This window comes from Vanellus vanellus (genome assembly GCF_965231255.1).
Source record: "Vanellus vanellus genome assembly, chromosome: Z".
NCBI classification, from domain to species: domain Eukaryota; kingdom Metazoa; phylum Chordata; class Aves; order Charadriiformes; family Charadriidae; genus Vanellus; species Vanellus vanellus.
Window position 1 is genome coordinate 62,947,903 of NC_138908.1, and position 21,225 is coordinate 62,969,127.

Consider the following 21,225-nt stretch of genomic DNA (forward strand, 5'->3'; position numbering starts at 1 on the left):
AAGTGTTAGTGTCACTGTGCATGGCCTTGGGAGATTTCTTCTACACCTTTCTTCCACATGTTTCTGATCTCCCAAGAAAGATTAGTTCTCACTGGAGCAGTTACGGGGAAGGCTACCACAATGATGCCAGAACGGGAATTCTCTTTTACAGGAGGAGTTGAAGTTGTTTTGACAACTAAAATGAAGGCTGATATGATATAAAAGTGGTCTCCACAAAAATACTAATGGGAATAAATATTAGCCAAGAGCAGTGTGTGGTGCTGTTCAGAACTGGGGCAAGAACAAATGGTATTGTGTGATTGAGAATACACTGGAAATACAGGAGAAGTTTCCTGGCAGTTAGGAGAGAGTATCTGGAGCATGCTTCCAATGGGAGTAACAGAGTTTTGTTTCACATTCCTGGATATTTGTGGTTAACCTTTGTCCGAAACAGGTGTTGAGTAAGATGGATCTTTGGTTTAATTCAGTACAGATATCTTTCTGGTTTAATATAATTATATTTAGATATGGGTGACAAATAAAACTGAGGAAACCCATTTCTGGCTGTTAATTACAGATACACTTTTACACCTTGAAAAAAACCTCCATAATACAAAAACATACTAGCAAATATTTTTTTAAAATGTGTAGTTTGCTAGGTCCTGTATTTTTGCTTGGTAGACATCCCTTTTTAATGATTGAATGTCTAATGCAGAACCTGGACCATGTTTGGTAATGGCAAGATAGAATGGTAAGATAGATCACAAATCTTCAGTAAAACTTAGAATTACTTTCATCCATTACCTGGGAGAAGCTATCAGAGATACGTTTTTTTGAGCAGATAGAGAACTGGGATGTGGCCTTAAGCCTTCTGCATGCAGGTTGTATAGCTGCATGGCTTTGAATTCCCTCCAAAGTGAGACAGCACATAAGATCCACTTGCATGTTGGGGATGAATGGCTAACTGTATTGAGCAGTTAAATCTTATTTGGCTGAATAAAAGAAGGTGATTTGAGTTCACTTTGGTTGTGTCTTGTGTCACTTTTTTATGTCAAACATATGACACAAATAAGCACTGAAATATATATAAATACTGTAGTCTATATCTTTTTTTTTCTGCTGTGAAGGACTCCAGAAACAATGAAGCTCCTCAGTTAAGTTGTCATTACAAGAGGACCTGTGGATGTAATTATCCCTATTTCCACCACCTTTCACTTTTTTTTCTTCCTCAGTTCAGTTTTAATGACAGTTTTAACTCTAGTTTTCTAGATGCCATTAGCAAAACAACTTTTAGACTTTTTGGACTGAAGATAATAAAATATGAATTTCATTATGTATCTTCAGAGAATCAAGTAGTCAAGTAAAAGAGTGGTAGGGATGTTTCACATTATGCACTGTATGATTTTTCACTTTCACTGTCACAAAGAGTAATCTAATACCATGGATCATTGCCATATAGAAAAAATGTCAGATATTAAGATGTCTGAAAGTGTGTGGCTGATCAAAACCCATCTTCTCCTCTTGGTGTGTTCAATTTTAACATGTTAACGTTTTGTGCACCAGACTGTATCTAGCTATAAGTGTGAAGTGTGGTTTTGTTCTCATTATCCTGGAGTCTTGTGGGTTTTGGTGTTTGTTGTTTTTTTTTTTTTCCTCTTTCCATTTAGATGCAGAGCCTGAAAGGTGGTACAGAAGCTATAGCCCATTTGGACCAGTTAGAAGCTGATTATTATGATCTACAGCTTCAATTATATGAAGTGCAGTTTGAGATCCTGAAATGTGAAGAGCTGCTGCTGACTGCACAACTTGAAAGCATCAGAAGACTGATGTCAGGTGCTTTACACATTTTAATTAAGACATAATCTATAAAAGATAATTCTCTTCCTAAGAGTGTAGTAAAGCCTGTGGGAATGAAATGTGAACTGATTTTTTTTACTGTGTGAAGAGCTGGATCTTCTAACATAAGTACAGTTAAATTGAAATTCACACCTGTTCATGAGGCATATAAACACACATACAGAAGTTTTTGGTCTGGTTCTCATTGCCTGTGTTTGGAAATAAGCATAGGAGATACTATGTAAGTTTTGGAAAACTAAATTCAGGGTGGAGGAAATGTCTTAATTACTGGACTTGTCTTATTAGAAATTTGCATTGGTATTATTAATTTCTTTGAAGTTACTGGTTTTCAAAAGGTATTCCTGCAAGTCAGAGTCCTTCAGCTAAGCTTTGAAGCTTGTTGTACTGCCTCGTCACTGATTTAGAGCAGTGATGCAGACCTTATGTTTCCAGAATCTGCTATACCTTGTGTACTTGCAAACTATGGAAATGATATGGGTAAATCATACAGCGTTTTTGAATACAGTTCTGTTCTTTGGACTCTTCTGTAGTTAATGTTTTTATTCACACAAGCTCTGTTTTATTTAGTGCATGGGGCTTGCATAGCAAATTTTGTTATGGATAGAAAAGTCACTTAAGAAGAGAGATTTGAAGCGGTATTGTATTGTGAGTTGCCTCTGGAAAAAGAGAAAGCATAGGTATCACAGATCCTCCCTGCTGATATGTGAACCTCCTCCTTTTAGGCTTGTGATGGCAACAACTGTAACTGCCTTCCTTTGCTGTTTTAAGTTTGTAAAGTATTCTTTAATACAAAATTCAAGGTTTGGGTTGTTTTTTTTCTATTAAAGACAGCTGTCTATGTTAGAAGGAATGACTGGTTTTTAACAACTCTCAGTTAATATCCCATAGGACGGAAAATGAAAAATACAGTTCTTAAATGTGCGGGAATTTTGTTCAAAGGATAGAATGTGACACTGAAATGGCTACATCTCTTCAAGACTCTTCAGCACCTAGTCTGAATGAAAGCATCTAAAAGATTTCATGGTCTTTTTACATGTGTTATTTCCTATGCAGTCAAAGAGAAAAGAATGGTCTGTTGCATCTCCTGTTACACTTCCCTTTTAAATTGTACTTATAGTCAATAAAGTAATAGCCTTTTAATTGTGTGCATCTGTATGATTTGAAATACACGTGTCTTAATGATGTGTAGAGGCTGTTGCCATTCTTTACTCTTTGACTGTTTTGTCTCTGCAGAGGGATTTCAGAGAGTTTTGGATTCTATTTTGATTTGAGGGACATCAGCAGTACTGCTAACAAAGTCCCAACAGAATTTTTTGTGTGTAATTTGATTTGACTGCTAGTTGGCTGTAAACTAGAAGAAAAACACTTTCATTTGTAAATTCAGCACATTGGATCTGAAAAGTATCAAATGGTAACAGATTGTCATGTTGTAAACAACATAGTAGTTTTTTACTATCAATAGTCAAATACCTGCACTGAAATTCACAAAATGTGAATTTATTAGGTTAGAAGTTTAAAGGGTCTTATCCTATCCATACAAACTATTTGTACATCCTTGTAAGATGGTTTTGCAGTGGATGCATTGCTGTCAACAGAGAATGTGATAGTAGGTTCCTGCTTTGGTTGGAGGGTGGGTTGAATGAGTGCAAATGGTGTGGATTGTACCTAAAAAAGGAATAATTCTAATTGTACTTTTTATGCGGTTGAGTCGTTAGAAGCTTAAGTACTTACCAAATTTATAGGCATTTCAAAAGCTGTTTGTAGAAGACTCTTGGAATATTTGATGGAGGTTGCAATAGAGTTGCCAAGGGTTTGTTTTTTTTTTTTGAAACAGTAAAACATAATTTAACATTGTGTTTTAGAAATGGTAGGTTTGACTGCTTTGCAGCTGAGCTTTTGGGGTTTCACTTGTAAATTTCTGTCTTTAACTCTGCATGAAAGTGTTCTAAAACAAACCTTGTGTATAAACTCTCCCATTTTATAAGTGCATGGCCAAATACAATTGTTGGCCATGAGTGTTATTTTACTCACTGATGTCTCAAACTGGGTTCCAGTGACTTAGCAGTTTTATCTATGTACGAAACTTTGTGTTTGGTGGTTTGTTTGTTTTTAACTGAGCACTAAAGTAAAGAATTTAGCAGGTTTGAGGGTTTTTTTTAGTTAAGTTTTCCATACTGTTGTGCTTTCTTTTCTGGTCCCTGCCATGTCTTCTGCTGAGCTGGAATTAGCATGGCAATCAGAATTTTGGTTGCAGCAGAGACTGTACACACAAATAACATGAAGTGACAACAACTTTTGAAATGGACAGTGTACCAAAGAAAACTCTGCCCCTCTCCCCAAATAATCAAGTAGCAGATGTAGGAGGAAGTTACAGTCTTGCTGAATTCAGTAGCAGATGAAATTGAAATGAGTAGGTTTGGTGATGCTGCAGAGTAGACACTTGACAGTCATGCCAGCTGTATCTGCCTGTTTCAGCCAGCAGTAATGCATATCTCTTGGTGTATCACAAAAATATCCTACATGGTAGGCCAGTGAAGTAAGGGACAAGAGGCCTTTGCTGCTTCTTCACCCCAACATTCTGCGAGGATTTATAATCATCACTCTTTCTTGGCAAGAGATGAGAAGTCAGTGTTCAGCAATGAACTCAATGTTACACTGCTTCACTCAAGAGGCATGAGTGTTGATAAAACTATTAGTAATGACCTCTTTTTCAGGCCTGTAATGCTTTGAAGGGTTGCCTTGAAGTTACCCTCCCTCTGCTGCCTCTGAGCAGAAGCAGTGTCTGGGAGGTCAAAAACCTCCTAAGAGAGGATTTTCGGTGTTTTGTTGTGTGATTCCCCTTCCATGAAATTAATAGTTGGTTGTGGCTGGAGAATCTCATGCCAAAGACTTAGAGTGTGTGTTATTCTGAAGTTTGTAGCAAAGACCAGAGGATATTACTGCGCGTCGCTGGTCCCTTGTATTAGTTAAGAGACCCAAAGACGTGTGTAGACATTGTGATGAAGTTAGGCTACAGGCACAAGTGTATGTTTACAGATGCATTTGTTTTTTAATGTTCTCAGCTTATCTGAATACCAGGCTGTGCTTCATTGATATTGATTTCTGCTCTTCATATGAACTTCAGAGTCCTCAGTGCTTTGCTGTGTAGTGCTTTTCCTCTGACCTTTTTGATTTTGATAGTTATCTGAATGGACTATAGCATTCTTCTACATTAAATCTTGTGGCTCAGTGGGAGGGTTATTGTTGAACAAAACAAAATGTTGATCAAATACAAACTATTGATTTGACATTTTCATTGCTGACATTTTTAAAACAGAGAAGAGAGACGAAGTGGTATATTATGACACTTACGAAAGTATGGAAGCTATGCTTGAAAAAGAGGATGTAGCAACATCTATACACTTGCAAAAAGAGGAGCTGCAGAAGTTACAACAAAAAATTCGCCAGCTGGAAGCAAGACGTGGACGTATTTCAGCCAAGAAAGCCTACCTCAGAAATAAGAAGGTATTATTAACTTGCAAATTTCTAGCATAATTAGATAATTTAATAAAACTTCAAAAGATTTCATTTCAGATATAACTTCCAAGTCTCCCAAAATTTTCATGGATTATATTTACTAGTTACTAAAAGTTGTTTAAGTAGTACCAAATACAATAGCATGTGTTATTAAATTGATATATTTAAGATTCAGTTTACCTTTTAGCTTTAAAGGAATGTTTAATTACTTTGAAGTCAACAAATAAGCTTGTTTCTATTAACTAGTCAGAATACTTTCATGTAGAACGTACATGCTAGAATACATGTTTTTATAGTAAGCAGTTTTATATATACTTGCAGAACAGAATTTTCAAGGGTATTTTCTCACTGAGTTCTATTTTCGTTCTCTTACCTCATCCTTTTAAACTTATGTGACATTGATACTCTGTATTCAGCACATATATACGCTGAAATTCAGTAGTCTTAATTTGTAAAACTAGGTGGGCTGTTTAGTGCCACTTTCCTTTTTTCATGTGTTACATGATTGGGATGTTGTGCAGAAAATTGTTTTAATATAGCTATTGTTTTGAAATTGTGTATCAAGTGTATGCAAATATGTTCGTTCCCTTTTTCCAGCATGATTTGTTTATTTTTCCCTAGTAGTTTACAGTTACATCACTGTGCATTATTAGTGAGCAAGATAGCTCAGAGGAGAACAGATAAAAGTTTTGAGAGAGCATTGGAATACTTGTTATAAAATTTCCACCCTACGCTATATACTATAAGGCTACACAGAAGTCTCAGTTGACAATTTCATTCTAGATTGGGATGAGGGATATGTGTTTTTGCTTGTTCCCAGTCATGTCCCTTGATGTGGGAGATGACTCTCTTATGTAAAAGTTCTGGTAGATTGAGGGTAAAGCTTTCAGGTCTTGCCCCCTCTTTATAACTAATATATCTATTTCTGTACCTGAATCTGAAGCATAACAGAGCAAACGACAGTATTTGTTCAGTCACTGTCCTGTCTCTGATTAACACAATATGGAGAAGACTGCAAATAAATTATTATAAAAGGAATGTCTATTGTTAGCCAGTTAAGGGAAGTAGTTTGCTCAGTCATTGAGGTTTTTTTAGTTGAGTTTGTAAAAAAGAAAAAATAGCAAGAAGCTGGACTTTTTAGTACTTTAAGGAATAGTACTATCTGTCATGTTATGGTAATTAATATAGGCTACATTATAATAGTTCTGCTATTTTCTCCTGAATGTGAAAAGACACTGCTGGCATCTTGCAGTAGACAAACCTGTTTAAAAGTGGCGGCCTGGTTGCTGTTCCTTACTTAACTTACAGGAGTTAATGAGTTGAGAAGCAACCCTGAAGCAGGAGTATAGATTTTTTAGCATGCCTTCTTATCTGTATAATGAACTAGCCACCTTCAATTGTCTCACTTGTTTCAGGATTATGCTATGATAAAATACCTTGTTGAAGCTGAAGGAATTAGTTGTAGGCTGTAACACTAGTGGCAGCATGCCTACTTGTGCACTGAAACATGATGCAGAGTTGTCTATGGTAGTATTGCTCATCTGGGTCTGCATACGGGAGTAACATAGTCATGTCTGCTCAACATTGTGCTGGAGGAATGTGACTATACTGCTTCAGGACCTGAGGTAGTGTCTCCATGCCGAATTTCACTGCTGGACATCACAGCACTCTCGGGACTAGTTCCAGCTCTCTACTAATTTCACTGCCCAACGTAGCGTTATTTGCAGTTGAGTGCTGCAGTGAGGTACTCAGCTGTCAGCCTCTGAAGAACTCAGAGATCAGAATAACATGTATTTAAACTTGCAGGGGGAAAATCAAAGATTTTTATTTGAGCAAAAAGAATAGGCAGAATCAGTTGTGTGCCATTTTGTGGCACTCAGGCAGAAAAGAACATAGCCATTTTGAAGGATATTTATGTTAGAGGTATTTACTGTAGCTGCTCTTATTACTGCCAAATAACGCAGAGCCCTAATTAAGCTTACCAGTAATTACCTGAAAATCAAGACTTGTGGCTTTGATTCAAACATAAACAAGCTTTGTATCTTGAGTGACCATTCTAGTGATCACGGAATCACGGAGTTTCAGAGTTGGTAGGGACCTCTACAGATCATCTAGTCCAACTCCCCTGCTAAAGCAGGATCGCCCAGAGCACATTACGCAGGACTGCATCCAGGCGGGGCTTGAAAATCTCCAGAGAAGGGGACTCCACAACCTCCCTGGGCAGCCTGTGCCAGTGCTCTCTCACCCTCACCGTAAAGAACTGTTTCCGTGTATTTGAACGGAACTTCCTGTGTTCTAACTTGTGCCCATTACCCCTCGTTCTGTCACTGGGAACCGTTGAAAAGAGCCTGGCTCCATCCTCCTTCAACCCACCCTTTAGATACTTGTATGCCATAATAAGGTCTCCCCTCAGCCTTCTCTTCTCCAGGCTAAAGAGTCCCAGCTCTCTCGTCCTTCCCTCATAAGGGAGATGCTTCAATCCCTTAATCATCTTAGTTGCCCTTCGCTGGACTCACTCCAGCAGTTCCCTGTCCCTCTTGAACTGGGGAGCCCAGAACTGGACACAGTATTCCATTTGTGGCCTCACCAGTGCAGAGTAGAGGGGGAGAATGACCTCCATCGACCTACTGGCCATATTGGTGATATTGCAAAACATTGTTAATGAACAATATTTAAAGTGCTTGATGTGAGTAGTTGTACTTCACAAATCTGGGACAATAAAAGGGTTCTTGCTCTGAAGAGTGCTCTGAAGGGTTTGCAGTTTAAGTTAAGCATGCGGAACAAAGATACAGATGGGATGCAAAAGCAGACTAGATGTTGGTGAGAATGAGCGCAGTGATGATTGAATGCTAAGTGGAGAAAAGAATGAGTTCTTGAGGGTGCATTTGGAAAGTACATACTATGTGGTAAATCTTTCTCAGTCTGTCTGTCTCTCTTAATTAAGAAACGCATATTGTTGAACTAAGATGAGAGTCTACTTAATGCTTTTCAGATTGTGTTTCTGACTATGCTTGTTTCAGCAAAGTATTTTAAAACAGAACTGTAAACAAGTGTTCTGTTTTGGACTGGGTTGGTTAGATTTTTGGTTTTTTGTGTTGGGGTGGGGATTTTTTCTTCTTTTTTTTTTTTTTTACCCTGTCAGTTCTGTAGTTGAAAACAAAAAGCAAGCTGTGCATTTAGTGGTGTATATCACAGTCTTTTATATTTAGAAATTACAGTCCTTGCTCATTATTAGGTTTTTGGCAACTGAAGATTCCCTTAGGAGAATGCCTCCTTTCTAGCAGCAGATATCACGATTAAAAAAACAATAGGAAATTATTCTCTGTCATCAGTTTTTATTTTTTGGAGGAGGTCGTTTCATCATCTTTTATGTTGAGGAGGTAACGCAGTGAAAGGGAATCAATTACTCAGTGTAGAATAAGACTATATGTAACTTAAATATAAATTTCTGTGACTATAGTTTCTATTCATTTTGCTTTTCAGAAATTCCTTCCGTTTTTGCAGGATGCCTCTTTTTTAATGATGTTGTCAAATCATTTAGAAACTTTTGCTAAAGGTTTGTTAGAAACATCAGTCAGTTGTGATTCTGAATAACTGAGCCAGCATTTCTTAAATTCATGGTTTCACTGAGGTGATTGTTCTTTCACTGTACTACCATGAGTATAAACTCTTTATTCTCATATTTTTGATACAAACCTATTTGCATTTGTTAAGCAATCATTTCTTGGTGTTCCTTTTTGTTGATGACAGTAAGTTAGTTATTTAAAAATAAGGGTTTTTTAATAGTGATCTCATTATTTTTATTTCTTGAAAGCTAGTTAGGGTTTTTCATACAGGTTATTGTTATTGTTATCCCAGTCTACCCCCTGCTGGCTGCACAGCAGAATTAATTAGGTTGTCATATGGAAAAAGCAGCTGTTTTATTAGGGAGCTAGATTTACAGCAAAGAGTCAAGGTCAAAAAGATGGTGTAGAAGGCATGTAGAAGATATCTTTTGAAAAATAGAGTTGTGAAGAAATTGAATTATTTTATATCCGGAAAGGGTATTCCTTATCATGAACAGACTAGAAGCACCTGGTTGGTGAAACTGTTTGGGGTATGTTCATAATGTGTGCTTCACCTAGGAAGGTTCCTCACATGCTGTTGTGTTCCTTTAATAGGAGACCTCTGCTACATTGCAAGCCCACAGTTGAAAGCATAGCCCATGACAAAACAGGTGTTATGTATATTCGGTGACAGCTGGCATAGGGTTACTTAGTATGTGTTCATATATAGGGCTACTATTATTATTAGGTATGGGTTCATATATAGGGATGCTAGTATTATTACTACTACTACTATTACTACAACAACATAAGGGCATAACTACACAGAATGCTTATATAAAATATGGTTGCTGTACATACTGACCTTCCTGAATGAGAAGCTAACCTTTTAATTAGGGTGCTTTTCAATCTGAAAGCAAGGATCACTGCAACTAGTTAAATGTAATACTAATGCAGATCTCTCTTCTGTATATTAATGTTTCTAGTCTTAAACATGGCAGCTCATCCAATGATGAGGGTTGAAATGGTTCCTCAGCTCTCCCTATTTGTCTCTTTAATAAACTACAATTTGATACTGTGAAATCAGTCAGGTGATTAAAAGAGAAATGCACTTTACTTCTTGATGCTCTCAATTCCGTACAGTTGGTCAACATCTTTCTTGAAGTGTGGCTCTCACTGGACATAATGCTTCTGCTTTTCCAGTACTGAGAAGGAAGAACTACTTCACATGTGCAGCAAGCTGTATTCCTGTTCATACACCTAATTATGATGTTTTATTTTTTTTGCCGGAGACTGTTGATTTATGCTCAACTTGTAATCTGCCATAATCATCCAGATAATTTTCTTTAATGCTGCCCACCTGGCTGTTTTCTTCTTCATCCTTTGTTTGAAGTCACTTAATCTTGTCTACAAATAGAACTCTGCATTTGTCCCTATGAAATTGCAACTTTTCTTTTTATTTTTTTTAGACCATTTCTGTAATTAGTTAAGATGATTCAGATTTCTAATCCTATGCTGCAACATGTTTTCAGTCCCTCATAGTGTCTTTTATTATTTCAAGTCATAGAGATCTAATTACATTAAAGTAGGTTGTTTATTAGTACAAAGTCAGCACCAAACATGTTTTGGTCTGGTTTATCCTCTTCACATGCTTAAAATATCTTTCATTATTGCTCTTAATCAGAAAGATATAAATACTGATGTTAAAGAGAAAAAGTTTCATAAAAGTGTGCCCCCCAAGTATTTATGAGACATGTTAAAAAATCCAAACCTAACCTAGCATACATTTTTCTCGTTATTTTATAATACTTTTTTGTATCTTGTAACACATTCCTCATTAATTTAGAAGACTTTTAATTCAACTTAATATATAAATAGAGAATAATCTATAAAGGTAAATCAGTAGTAATATTATAAAAAGTCTTTCTGATTCTCTAATAATATTCTGAAGTTATTGCTGTGTCTGAAATGTAGAAATGAGGTAGTTTGTAATTTTTGTGGTTACAAAGTAAATGGATTAACTTTACCAGCTGTATTAATTAAACTCCTTTCATCAGGAGAAAAAAAACCTGCACAAACAAACCAACGTAAACCCCAGCAGTATTTAGATTTATATATACACCTCTGATGAAGCTGGGACAGCTCTTGCTGGAGTGTTACCTATGTAGGGTGGCAACATTGATGGTCTTACTGTTTAGAAGCATTCAAGACAGCATGGTATTTCTCTCCTATACAGGAACTCTGGCTTCCTTTTTATGTGATCACAGTATGTCTGTAGTCAGCTTGTTGGAGTATGTAGCTTTTTCTGCATTTCCAAGTGTCCAAAATTGTGGCTTTTTTTATCCCTCCCCTCCTTGTTTTTGTGTCTTTCTGCCACTACTGTAGTATCTTGCTTGATGGCTGATAACTGTCAGCTGTTGCATGCAGTGCTTTCAAAGGCAAAGCTCCTGCTTGGCTGCACGCAGACAGGTCAAAGCTGACTGATGCCTGGGGACCCCATTGCTTGGTGTGCTAGATGTAGTCACGCTCCAAACTACTTCCTAACACTGCCACCTCTTACACAGCTGCAAGATCAGCTTCTAATGGCACATCTGAATTTGTTCTAGTTCTGTGTGGTTCTTGTACTGCGCCTAATTTCATTGCCAATACTGTCCGATTTCCTGGTTGTCAGTATTGTCCTATGAACTTAACTGTTTTGTCACTACTCTAACTTGCTGCACATCTGCTTGAGGGTAGGAAGGCTCTACAGAGGGATCTGGTCAGGCTGGATCAATGGGCCGAGGCCAATGGTATGAGGTTCAACAAGGCCAAGTGCCAGGTCCTGCACTTGGCTCACAACAACCCCACTGGGGAAGAGTGGCTGGAAAGCTGCCCGGTGGAAAAGGACCTGGGGTTTTGGTCAACAGCTGGCTGAATATGAGCTGGCAGTGTGCCCAAGTGGCCAAGAAGGCCAACAGAATCCCGGCCTGTATCAGAAATAGGGTGGCCAGCAGGAAGTGATCGTACCCCTGTGCTCAGCACTGGTGAGGCCACACCTTGAATACTGGGTTTGGTTTTGGGTGCTGGAGCTTGTCCAGAGAAGAGCAATGAAGCTGGTGAAGGGTCTAGAACACAAGTCTTATGAGGAGCAGCTGAGGGAACTGGGGTTGTTTAGCCTGGAGAAAAGGAGGCTGAGGAGAGACCTTATCACTCTCTACAACTACCTGACAGGAGGTTGTAGCGAGGTGGGGATCGGTCTCTTCTCCCAAGTAACAAGTGATAGGACAAGAGGAGATGGCCTTAAGTTGTGCCAGGGGAGGTTTAGATTGGATATTAGGAAAAATGTCTTTGTGGAAAGCATTATCAAGCACTTGAACAGGCTGCCCAGGGAAGCGGTGCAGTCGCCATCCCTGGAGGTATTTAAAAGACGTGTAGATGTGGCACTTAAGGATATGGTTTAGTGGTGGACTTGGCAGTGCTAGGTTAATGGTTGGATCTTACCAACCAAAACGGTTCTATGATTCTATGCCTTTTCTTTGTAACTGATAGTTAATTCCAGTTTTATGCGATCTACCTGAAGTTTATGTCATCCTGTTTCTTGTCATCTGTTGTAACATGGCCTGGTTTTTTTTTGTTTTTTTTTTTTTTTTTCTCTTTCTTCTTTTAACTGGTTGTTATTTGCAGGTAATGTAAAATGTAATAAATGCTTGTTTTTAAGCCAGGTGTTACAGATATGAACCTACTTGTATAATAAATGAACCTGCTTGTGCACGTATAAAATTACAACAACTTTATTAATGTTTGTGCTTGCAGATGGTATGTGCAAAAGATGAACTGACACTTTTAAATGTGAAGCTGCCTAGTTGCATAAACAGAAATATGTAGTATAGTTGAGAGTTAGTTTTTATCCTTGTATGCAAATACATGGAGTTACACAAGGGGTTTATGAAGTATTTGACAAGTTGGTGTTCATTGCCACTTTTGTATTTGTGTGGTGTAACAGACTTTTCAAGCAGCTGTTAGTTGTCTATATTTTTTGACAGTTAAAAGTAATAGGTTTGGGTTTGTCTGTCTTGGTTTTGTTTCTATTTTATGGTTTTATTGTCAGTTAATTAACTTGGTTAAATTAGTTTGTCTGAGATAGGCTCTGTAATTTTTATTTTCCTAATTCTTAATGCTATTTGCTAAATATGACATTATACCCTGTAAATTAATATATTGTACCCCTCATTGTATATCCCATATAGTATAGCCCTTGAAACTCATATTTTATAGATAACATTTTATGTTTCTACAGGAGATTTGTATTGCAAAGCATAATGAAAAGATCCAGCAGCGTCACCAGAGTGAGGAGGAATACAAAATGCACCATAATGTTCAGCTAGTAAGTTTTGAGTTTTCTGCTGTTGAGTTTAGCCTTTAGTTAATAGCTTGCATTCCTCATTATACATTAATTAGGAGAGTATTCAGATTGATAGCTGTTTTTAAAAGATGGTGTGTTTCCCTGACCTTTGCACCATGGATTTCTGTATCATATTATGCTGGTAGGGGGGAGCATATAGCTGTGTTTGGATGACACTGAACCCAAGCAAATAGAGTTTCTTAATGCTAGGTTCACAGTCTAAGTGATTACTGCTAGGGGTAGGCTGCATGCAGTTTGTTATCACGTGCACATGGATGATTCTGGTTGTCTCAGAGTACAGCATCAGATATACTGAGATAAGGAAACCACACATTTATTCTTGAATCTTACTAAGCTTTTTTGTTATTTTTCTTCTCTCCACAAAAGCAATCATTTGAATTGAGTTGTATAAAGATGTAGTTCCAGCTGTGCGCTCTGTGATCCTCTGCACAGCCTCACTGCAGAGAAAAGGCTAGCTACTGACTCTTGTGCTGAACATAATTGACTTTATCTTAAAGAATATTCAAATTCTGGGCTAGGTCTTGGGAGCTGATATAGTATCAATATTTAATAAAGATCACCGACAAAGATGCATTGAAATCCAAGTCTCTTTAATTCAGGATTCAATTAGATTAGTGAAAGTGATTCTATTTCATCCTTATACATTTTTAACATTGATACATTTGTCCAGGAAGTCAGCTGCATAATTTATTTTATGAAAAGGCTACTTGTGAAAGATAGTACATATTGGCATACGCTAACAAGAACTTGGAAAAATATTTTTTTCCAGTGCTTACAATAATGCAAACCAATTTGCTGTGTGGATTGTAGTCCATGTATCACTCTTAAAAATAAGACTTGACAAAGCTGAAGGACTTTCTTGTCTCTCAAAACATTACAGGGCTTTTTCGTTATTTATTTCATGGAGTTGTCTGCTTGCATTATGTAAAGAACTGTATGGTAATTTTGGGGGGTCTTTTTTCTGTTGTTAATGTCACTGAAAATGTCTACTATTATTGTAAAATAGGTTTTCAGCCACTGGTTTTCATGAAGAATTTTGAAAAGATAACCTCAAGGGTCTCCAAACCTGAAACCAAATAAGAATTGCATTTTCGTTATTCGAACTTAAAAACAAACAAAAAAAAAACCCAAACAAAACCAAACAATAAAACCCCTTGAGTTTGAGACTGCTTCAGGAGAAATTTGATCTGATTGCATATGTACCATGCAGGTGTGGTTGTAGAACTATCTTTTCTTGCTATTATCTTTTCTTTATGCTTCTGTTGCTTTGTTACTTTCTTTTCAGCACATGCTTCTATTCTTCGTCACCTTTTCCTGTTTCCTGTCCTTGCTATTTTTCAGACATGTTCCCCTCTTCCTCTCCCTAATACATCTATACTTGCTTACTTCCAAATCACAGGAGTTGGCTCTTTATGAAGGACACCAGGCCACTAGCTGACTTCTGAAAATAGCAGGGAGGCAGACACTGCTTTTGTGTTGACTGAATAACAATAAACGTCCACAAGAGTGATCAGAATTCTTAATTATGATGATGAAGATGAGCTTTTAAAAGCAATACTAAATGCTGCAAGTCATTTAAAAATTAAAGCTGCTGTTTCTGCTCATGGCTTTTTCTTTATAGTCACCTGTTCTATCACTTTTCCTGATACATTCTAAACTTGCATACAGTAACTTCTGCTACCTGAAAACTAACATCCACTTTCAGTAAATTTGACTGAAGAGTAGTGTTTTGTTTCAAAGATGTAGTAACTTTGTTGAAGTTCTGTAAAAATGGATGACTAGTTAAAAGAGGTGGATCCAAAAGTGTATTTTCACTGAGGTAAGATTTCCCCAAACAAGAAACAATACAACTGTCTTAGCTGCAAGGAAGAGCTTCAGACCTTTATTGAATTAAGTTTACAGAAAATCAAGCTGGATTAAATAATGATAGCTTAATTAAATACAAAACTTCCATTTGCTGTTGTAAATTAGAATGAAGATGTTGACTCAACTTGCTTAGTGTTGGATTCAAAACTTTGTGGCACTGAGTTCTGTGATTTCTTGCACTGTGAAAATACTAATACGACTTGTTTTAAATGTCATTTTGTTCTTGGAATGAGAGAAAACTGATACTGTTTTTTTGTCTGGCTTGTTTATACCTTTTCTAATTTAAGGAGGCTTTTTTTAATATAATACTCTGTCACATCTCTAATTACTTCTCGTCGTTCAAGATAACAAGTCTTCAATTGTTCCAGATTAAAATCTATCTTTACTGAGCTCTGCATTTCTTTGAGATTATTATAAAACATGAAATGCGTAGTATTTTTTAAGGGGAAAACAAAGGCCAAGTTTTGAAGTTCAGAAATGTGTTTATTTGACAAGTAGATTGTTAAGTAATTCATAACAATTTGTATAAGAGTTATTTTACTTCATTTTTTTAAATGATGCTAAACATAGCATTAGATGTAATATTTACATGTTTTCCATATATTTTCTCAGAAGCGAGATCAATTACAAGATGAAGAGGAAAGAAAGAGCTCCTGGGTTAGTCAGGAACGACAGAAAACACTGGATAGACTTCGCACATTTAAACAGGTAACAGAAGAAGAGTTACTCTTCTCCACTAGTTTCTTTTGCAAAATAAAGTTTCTCTCATTCCAGAACTATACTATGCTATTAACTATTATCTTTCATTGTGCAGTTAACTGCTCTTTGGAAAATTTACATCAAAGCACAGCATTGGTGGTCACAGATTCCTCTGGCCATTGCATTCCCAGTGCTGTAATAAGCTTCTGTTCACTCTTACATCTATACTTTGTGATAAGACACTTAGCAAATGTTCTTTAAAAAGCATAATCTAAATGGTATTTCTCACAAAGAGCTTTACCATATGACATACCCTACTACCACTGATTGCTAGAATAATACCTGCCCCTTCCTATTACAATGTAAGTATCAGAAAATGGATAGAAGATGGAATGAAGGGGAGATAATAAGGAAAGGGGTGAAAGTGTAAGAAAACAGACTGTATTAATAGGCAAAGACCTTTTTTGGTTTTGCTGAATACATAAAAAAATATGAGAATTTACTGGAAAGCTGTCTTGCTCAGTAGTACATTCTTCATATCCTTATTTTTCTCAAGGCTTTTGAATTGCATAGCTTCTGTAAATTAAAGCAAACTTATTTAACTAGCAACTGTTAATGAACTGACTTTATGTATGAGCATGTTTATATTATGATCTCTGTTGCTTTAGGCCTACCACAATTGTGTGAAATTAATTTTTTGCATAAAAAATGGTTATGGATAAAGCTAATATGAAAAGACAAATATTGAGGCAGCAAAGTTAAGAACTAAATTAAAAATACCTTTAAAAGTCTCAATGTTTGATGTTTCCAAGAGATGCCTTTTTAAGCAGTATGATTTACATCTAAGGTCAGTGGACTTTGGGCAGAGGCAGCCATTGCCCAGTTTTAGAAAAGGGAAGCAAGAGAAATTTGAATTTTAGTTTCCAGAAAAAACAGTTTTGAATATACAGTGTGGTTCTTAGTGAAATCCTAATTCTAACCCATGTATATCCCTGACTAGACCAATCACATGTAGATTGTGGCTTAACCAAGAATAAAAATTAAGAAAATGGATCGTTTTTTGTAAAAAGGTGACAATATATTTGCTTTGTGTTTACATCCAGAGCAAAATGAATGGAAATAGCATGTGAATTCTAATTGTCAGAAAGGCAAACCCTAACAACAGGTACTTAGAACCTAGAATAGTGCATTGCGTGTACTTATCTAATTGTCAATAACTTACTCACTGTAGCGGTACCCTGGACAAGTAATACTTAAATCAACCAGACTACGGCTGGCTCATGCAAGAAGGAAATGTGCAGCCAGCTCAGTGTCCTGTGTCGATCAGCCTCAGTCTTTGCCAGCAACCATACAAATCCAAGAGAAGAGTGAAGAGGTGGAATTGGAAAATGCAGTTCAGCCTTTGCAGGTGCAGGAATCCACAAGTTTAGAACAACTTCAAGATATCTCGTTACCTCCCAATGGTGTTACCTCTGAACGGCCTCATGTTAGTACTTCTCCACTCACCAGTACTGAGCTTCAACCAGAGATTGTTACTGTAGTACCGCTTCCACCTCCTTTGCCTCCACCACCTCCACCTCCGCCTCCACCTTTGCCCTCCAAGGAAGATGCCACCAAATCCTTAGAGAAGAGCGACAGCTTTGTTAAACGCCAGAGTGAGGAGAAGGGAGTCCAGCACTCTTATGGTGTCCCACCAGCACATCTGTTTGACAGCAGTCAGCTAGTCAGTGCCAAGAAGAAGCTTAAGAAGACTGGTGATCTAGAGGGTTTACAGAGGAGGAGAGGTAATGTTTTCACTTCTTTTTATTTAGTTGTAATGCACATCAGTTTCTTTTTTGAATTGCTCTATAGAAAAGTGTATGCTGTGATTTATTTATAATTGTTAAATCCTTTTCAGTTGACAGATGTTGGCAACTCCAAATATTATAACCTCTACCACAGCCTGCAGTATACTTGTTCGGTTAGACAGAAAACACTTGTGAAACTGATTCTACTCTATACCTTGTTAGACTAGCTAGAAAATGGAGCTAAACCTTGTCTAAAAGAATCTCTTACTACCTTTTACAGCTAGCACTGCAAATATCATATGCTTCATGTGAGAGCACAGTGTTTTTTAATAACAGAATTTTACATAATTTATGACCTAGTAAAATGAATACTTGTCCTGGGACATGGGAAGCCTTGTGAGGACTTTCTTCAAGGTTTTTTCAAATATTCATACTAAAATCCACAAACCCTTAAGTACCCTTGAGAGCTGAGGAAGAATATAGAAGTTTAACTACAATTGTAAATTAAATCTGTAATCATTCAGCAACGTATGTTAATAAATAGTTAAAAGATGAAAAACTTCTTTGGAATCTGAGGAGAATGAATAGAGCACAGGGCTGAGCCAGGACATCTGTTACAACTTGTTAGAATCATAGAATTGCTGAGGTTGGAAGGGACCTTTAGGATCATCAAGTCCAACCATTAACCTACCCTGACAAAAAACACTTCCAAACCATGTCCCTAAGTACCAAATCTACCTTTTTTTTAAACACCTCCAGGGATGGCGAATCCACCACCTCCCTGGGCAGCCTATTCCAATGTTTAATAACCCTTTCAGTGAAAAAATGTTTTCTAATATCCAATCTAAACCTCCCCTGACATAACTTGAACCCATTTCCTCTCGTCCTAAATTGATGTCCTTGTTGATTCTGCACTACTTGTTTTTATCTGTTTATCCTCTATATAAAATGGGGAGAATGGCAGCATGTTTGAACAAAATAATCCTAGTGTTTCGTTGAAATGTGCTATATTGGAGCAAAGTTTTTATTTGAAAATCAGAGATGGGATTTTCAAAAGCGCCTAGCTGAACTCTTACTGGAAGTCACTGAGGAAAAAGTACTTCGAGTGGACCTTGATTAACATTGCTGTGATATGGCTGTAATAACATTTTATTAAAAATTCTATGTGGCTCTGTCAAGTACAACTACAGAAAACATCCCTCCATTGGTACGTTTTCCCTCATCTAGAGAAAATCAAAATTAGAACTGTCTTCATCAATCACACAGAAACAGGAGTGTTTCCTCTAGAATTGTCCTTAAATGACTGAAAGCCTTTAAAGCAACTGCATAGTTCTAGAGTTCTTAAGCTCTTATGGGCCTTGCAGGTCACAGGTACAGTGTCTTAAGTTCATTATCAATTTTGACGCTGCTGTGCTCCATTTTTCTTTGTCTGTAGTCCTATTGTTTATTTTTCTGATACCTGTTTAATCTGGCAATTTTACGTGAAGCACATTGTGTGTGGAATTTTATATACATCATAAAATAACAAATATAAAATTAAATTACATCCTGCCTCTTAAGAGTGTTGTTAATGTCTGCAGCAGCACTCTACCTGCTACTCTGTGTTCCCTGAGATGTTCCAAGTCTGAATGGCTTCAGAAATTTGTCTCTGTATGACAAAGGAGTGTTTTACAATCCTTCTTTCCTCCTTCAAATGTGCAGTCCTGTATTCTTTTATTTCTCTTTTCCTTATGTCTGTTCCAACTGTATGGGCCATTAGTCTGATGGACAAAGCCCACTCATAAATGCAAAACAGGTTTTAAAAATGTATTCTACAATATACAAAAAAAGAACTGGAGATGCATATCCATCTATTGATACATGCTGCATGTTGTATGTGCTGGTGTATGTGAGCTTTTTCAAACTGTTGTACTTTATTATAATGCATTCTCTGGGATAGAGGTCTTACCTATTTGTAGCTCTTCAAAGAGCCAAAGCCTGATTTTTGTTTCTGCAGAGAACTAGTTTCAAATTGGTGATAAAGGAAGGATTTGTGATAAATTATTAACTCTTACTTCTCTGTTTTCATTAATTATAAAGGAAGGGTATTTATATAGGCATACTGTGCTAATACATAACGTGAATCCAGAGAAGCAGGAAAATACATGCAGTTGCAGTTGAGTATACTCCTGCTTCCCTCACTGACATGTAGTAATCGTCATACAGTAGGTAAAATCAGCTGCAAAATGCAAGTGCTGAGAATGGATTGCACAGTCCAATATTTAAGATACATACTTACTATCTGAGTTTCAAAGTAAAAAAGATAATGTAATAAACATTTTCATTGTTTTGGATTCCATTTCAGCTATTTTGATTTTTCTGACTGCAAACAGGAAGGCCATCTTGTTCAGAGTTTTATTACCACCCTGACAAAAATTATGATTGTTTGTGTAAACCAGTTTTGACCTGGTAATAGGGAAGATAAATTTGGAGGCTAAAACAGTGTTGGAGCTATCGTTATACTTATGACATGGAACTAAATTTGGAGGCTAAAACAGTATTGCAGCTATCGTTATACCTATGGTACAGGACTATCACATTAACAGTATGAGGCTAATTTTTGGTCTGTAGGAAAAAGAAATGAAGGCTGATAAAACTTAGTAAAAATAACACTGAAGGTCTTTTGATTTACTGCAGTGAGTTCCCCAATGGATGAAGTTCTGGCTTCCTTAAAACGTGGCAGCTTTCATTTAAGAAAAGTTGAGCAGAGAAGTCTCCCTCCTTTTCCTGATGAAGATGACAGCAATAACATCTTGGCACAGATCAGGAAAGGGGTGAAACTGAAGAAAGTGCAGAAAGATGTTTTGAGAGAATCCTTTACAATTCTGCCTGATACTGACCCTCTGACAAGGAGCATCCATGAAGCATTGCGACGAATTAAAGAAGCATCACCTGAATCAGAGGATGAAGAGGAGAGTTTGCCTTGCACAGACTGGGAAAATTAACCTGTAATTAACTTACATTTAAAAAAAAAAATATTTCTTCAACACTTTTTGTATAACAATAGTGGTTAAGCCTCAGGTTGTGCATTCTAGGAGATACAGTATGAATGTGACTAAACAGTCTGACGTCCAGTGTGGTAAAACATGCACATATGAATTTAGTATCACTGACTTTTCAAAGAATTTAAGGTTTATAGTAAGGAAAACTTTTTTTAGGCAACATCTTAGCCTTTTATTGTTTGAATACTTCTGCTGAAAAGGACTGCTCCTATGAAAAGCTCTATTTTGTTTAGTAAATTTGAAGGGACTGTTTGCAGCTTACTAAAAAGCTTTAAAAAGCTTTTAAGTAACAAAGCAGCACAATCATTTATGGACACGCCTTGTACTTATTTTCTAATTACTTCCGGCCTTGTAAAAATTTATCATGTTTATCACTTCAGACTAAATAGCTCCAAGTGAAGAACAATTAGATTTGACTCCTGAACACATTGAAATCTCCTTGGTTACCCTGTGTGACTGACTCTGATAGCTTGGTTTCAATCTGTAAACTCTCTAGCTTAATTGAATTTACAGACTATAAACAGTAAATATAC

At 36.8% G+C, this 21,225-nt stretch overlaps 1 protein-coding gene across 1 annotated transcript in view; it reads left to right on the plus strand.

The window, feature by feature from the left end:
• JMY (junction mediating and regulatory protein, p53 cofactor) overlaps nt 1–20,719 on the plus strand; it is a gene marked incomplete at its 5' end in the record, with an annotated part of 61,656 nt that extends 40,937 nt beyond the window's left edge. The window contains 6 exons of the mRNA XM_082497689.1: nt 1,647–1,812; nt 5,153–5,340; nt 13,174–13,260; nt 15,778–15,873; nt 17,096–17,648; nt 20,328–20,719. Of these exons, the coding sequence (XP_082353815.1) occupies nt 1,647–1,812; nt 5,153–5,340; nt 13,174–13,260; nt 15,778–15,873; nt 17,096–17,648; nt 20,328–20,635 (1,398 nt within the window). The 3' untranslated portion in view covers nt 20,636–20,719. The remainder of the gene's footprint in view (nt 1–1,646; nt 1,813–5,152; nt 5,341–13,173; nt 13,261–15,777; nt 15,874–17,095; nt 17,649–20,327) is intronic.
• Nucleotides 20,720–21,225: the final 506 nt, after the last annotated feature.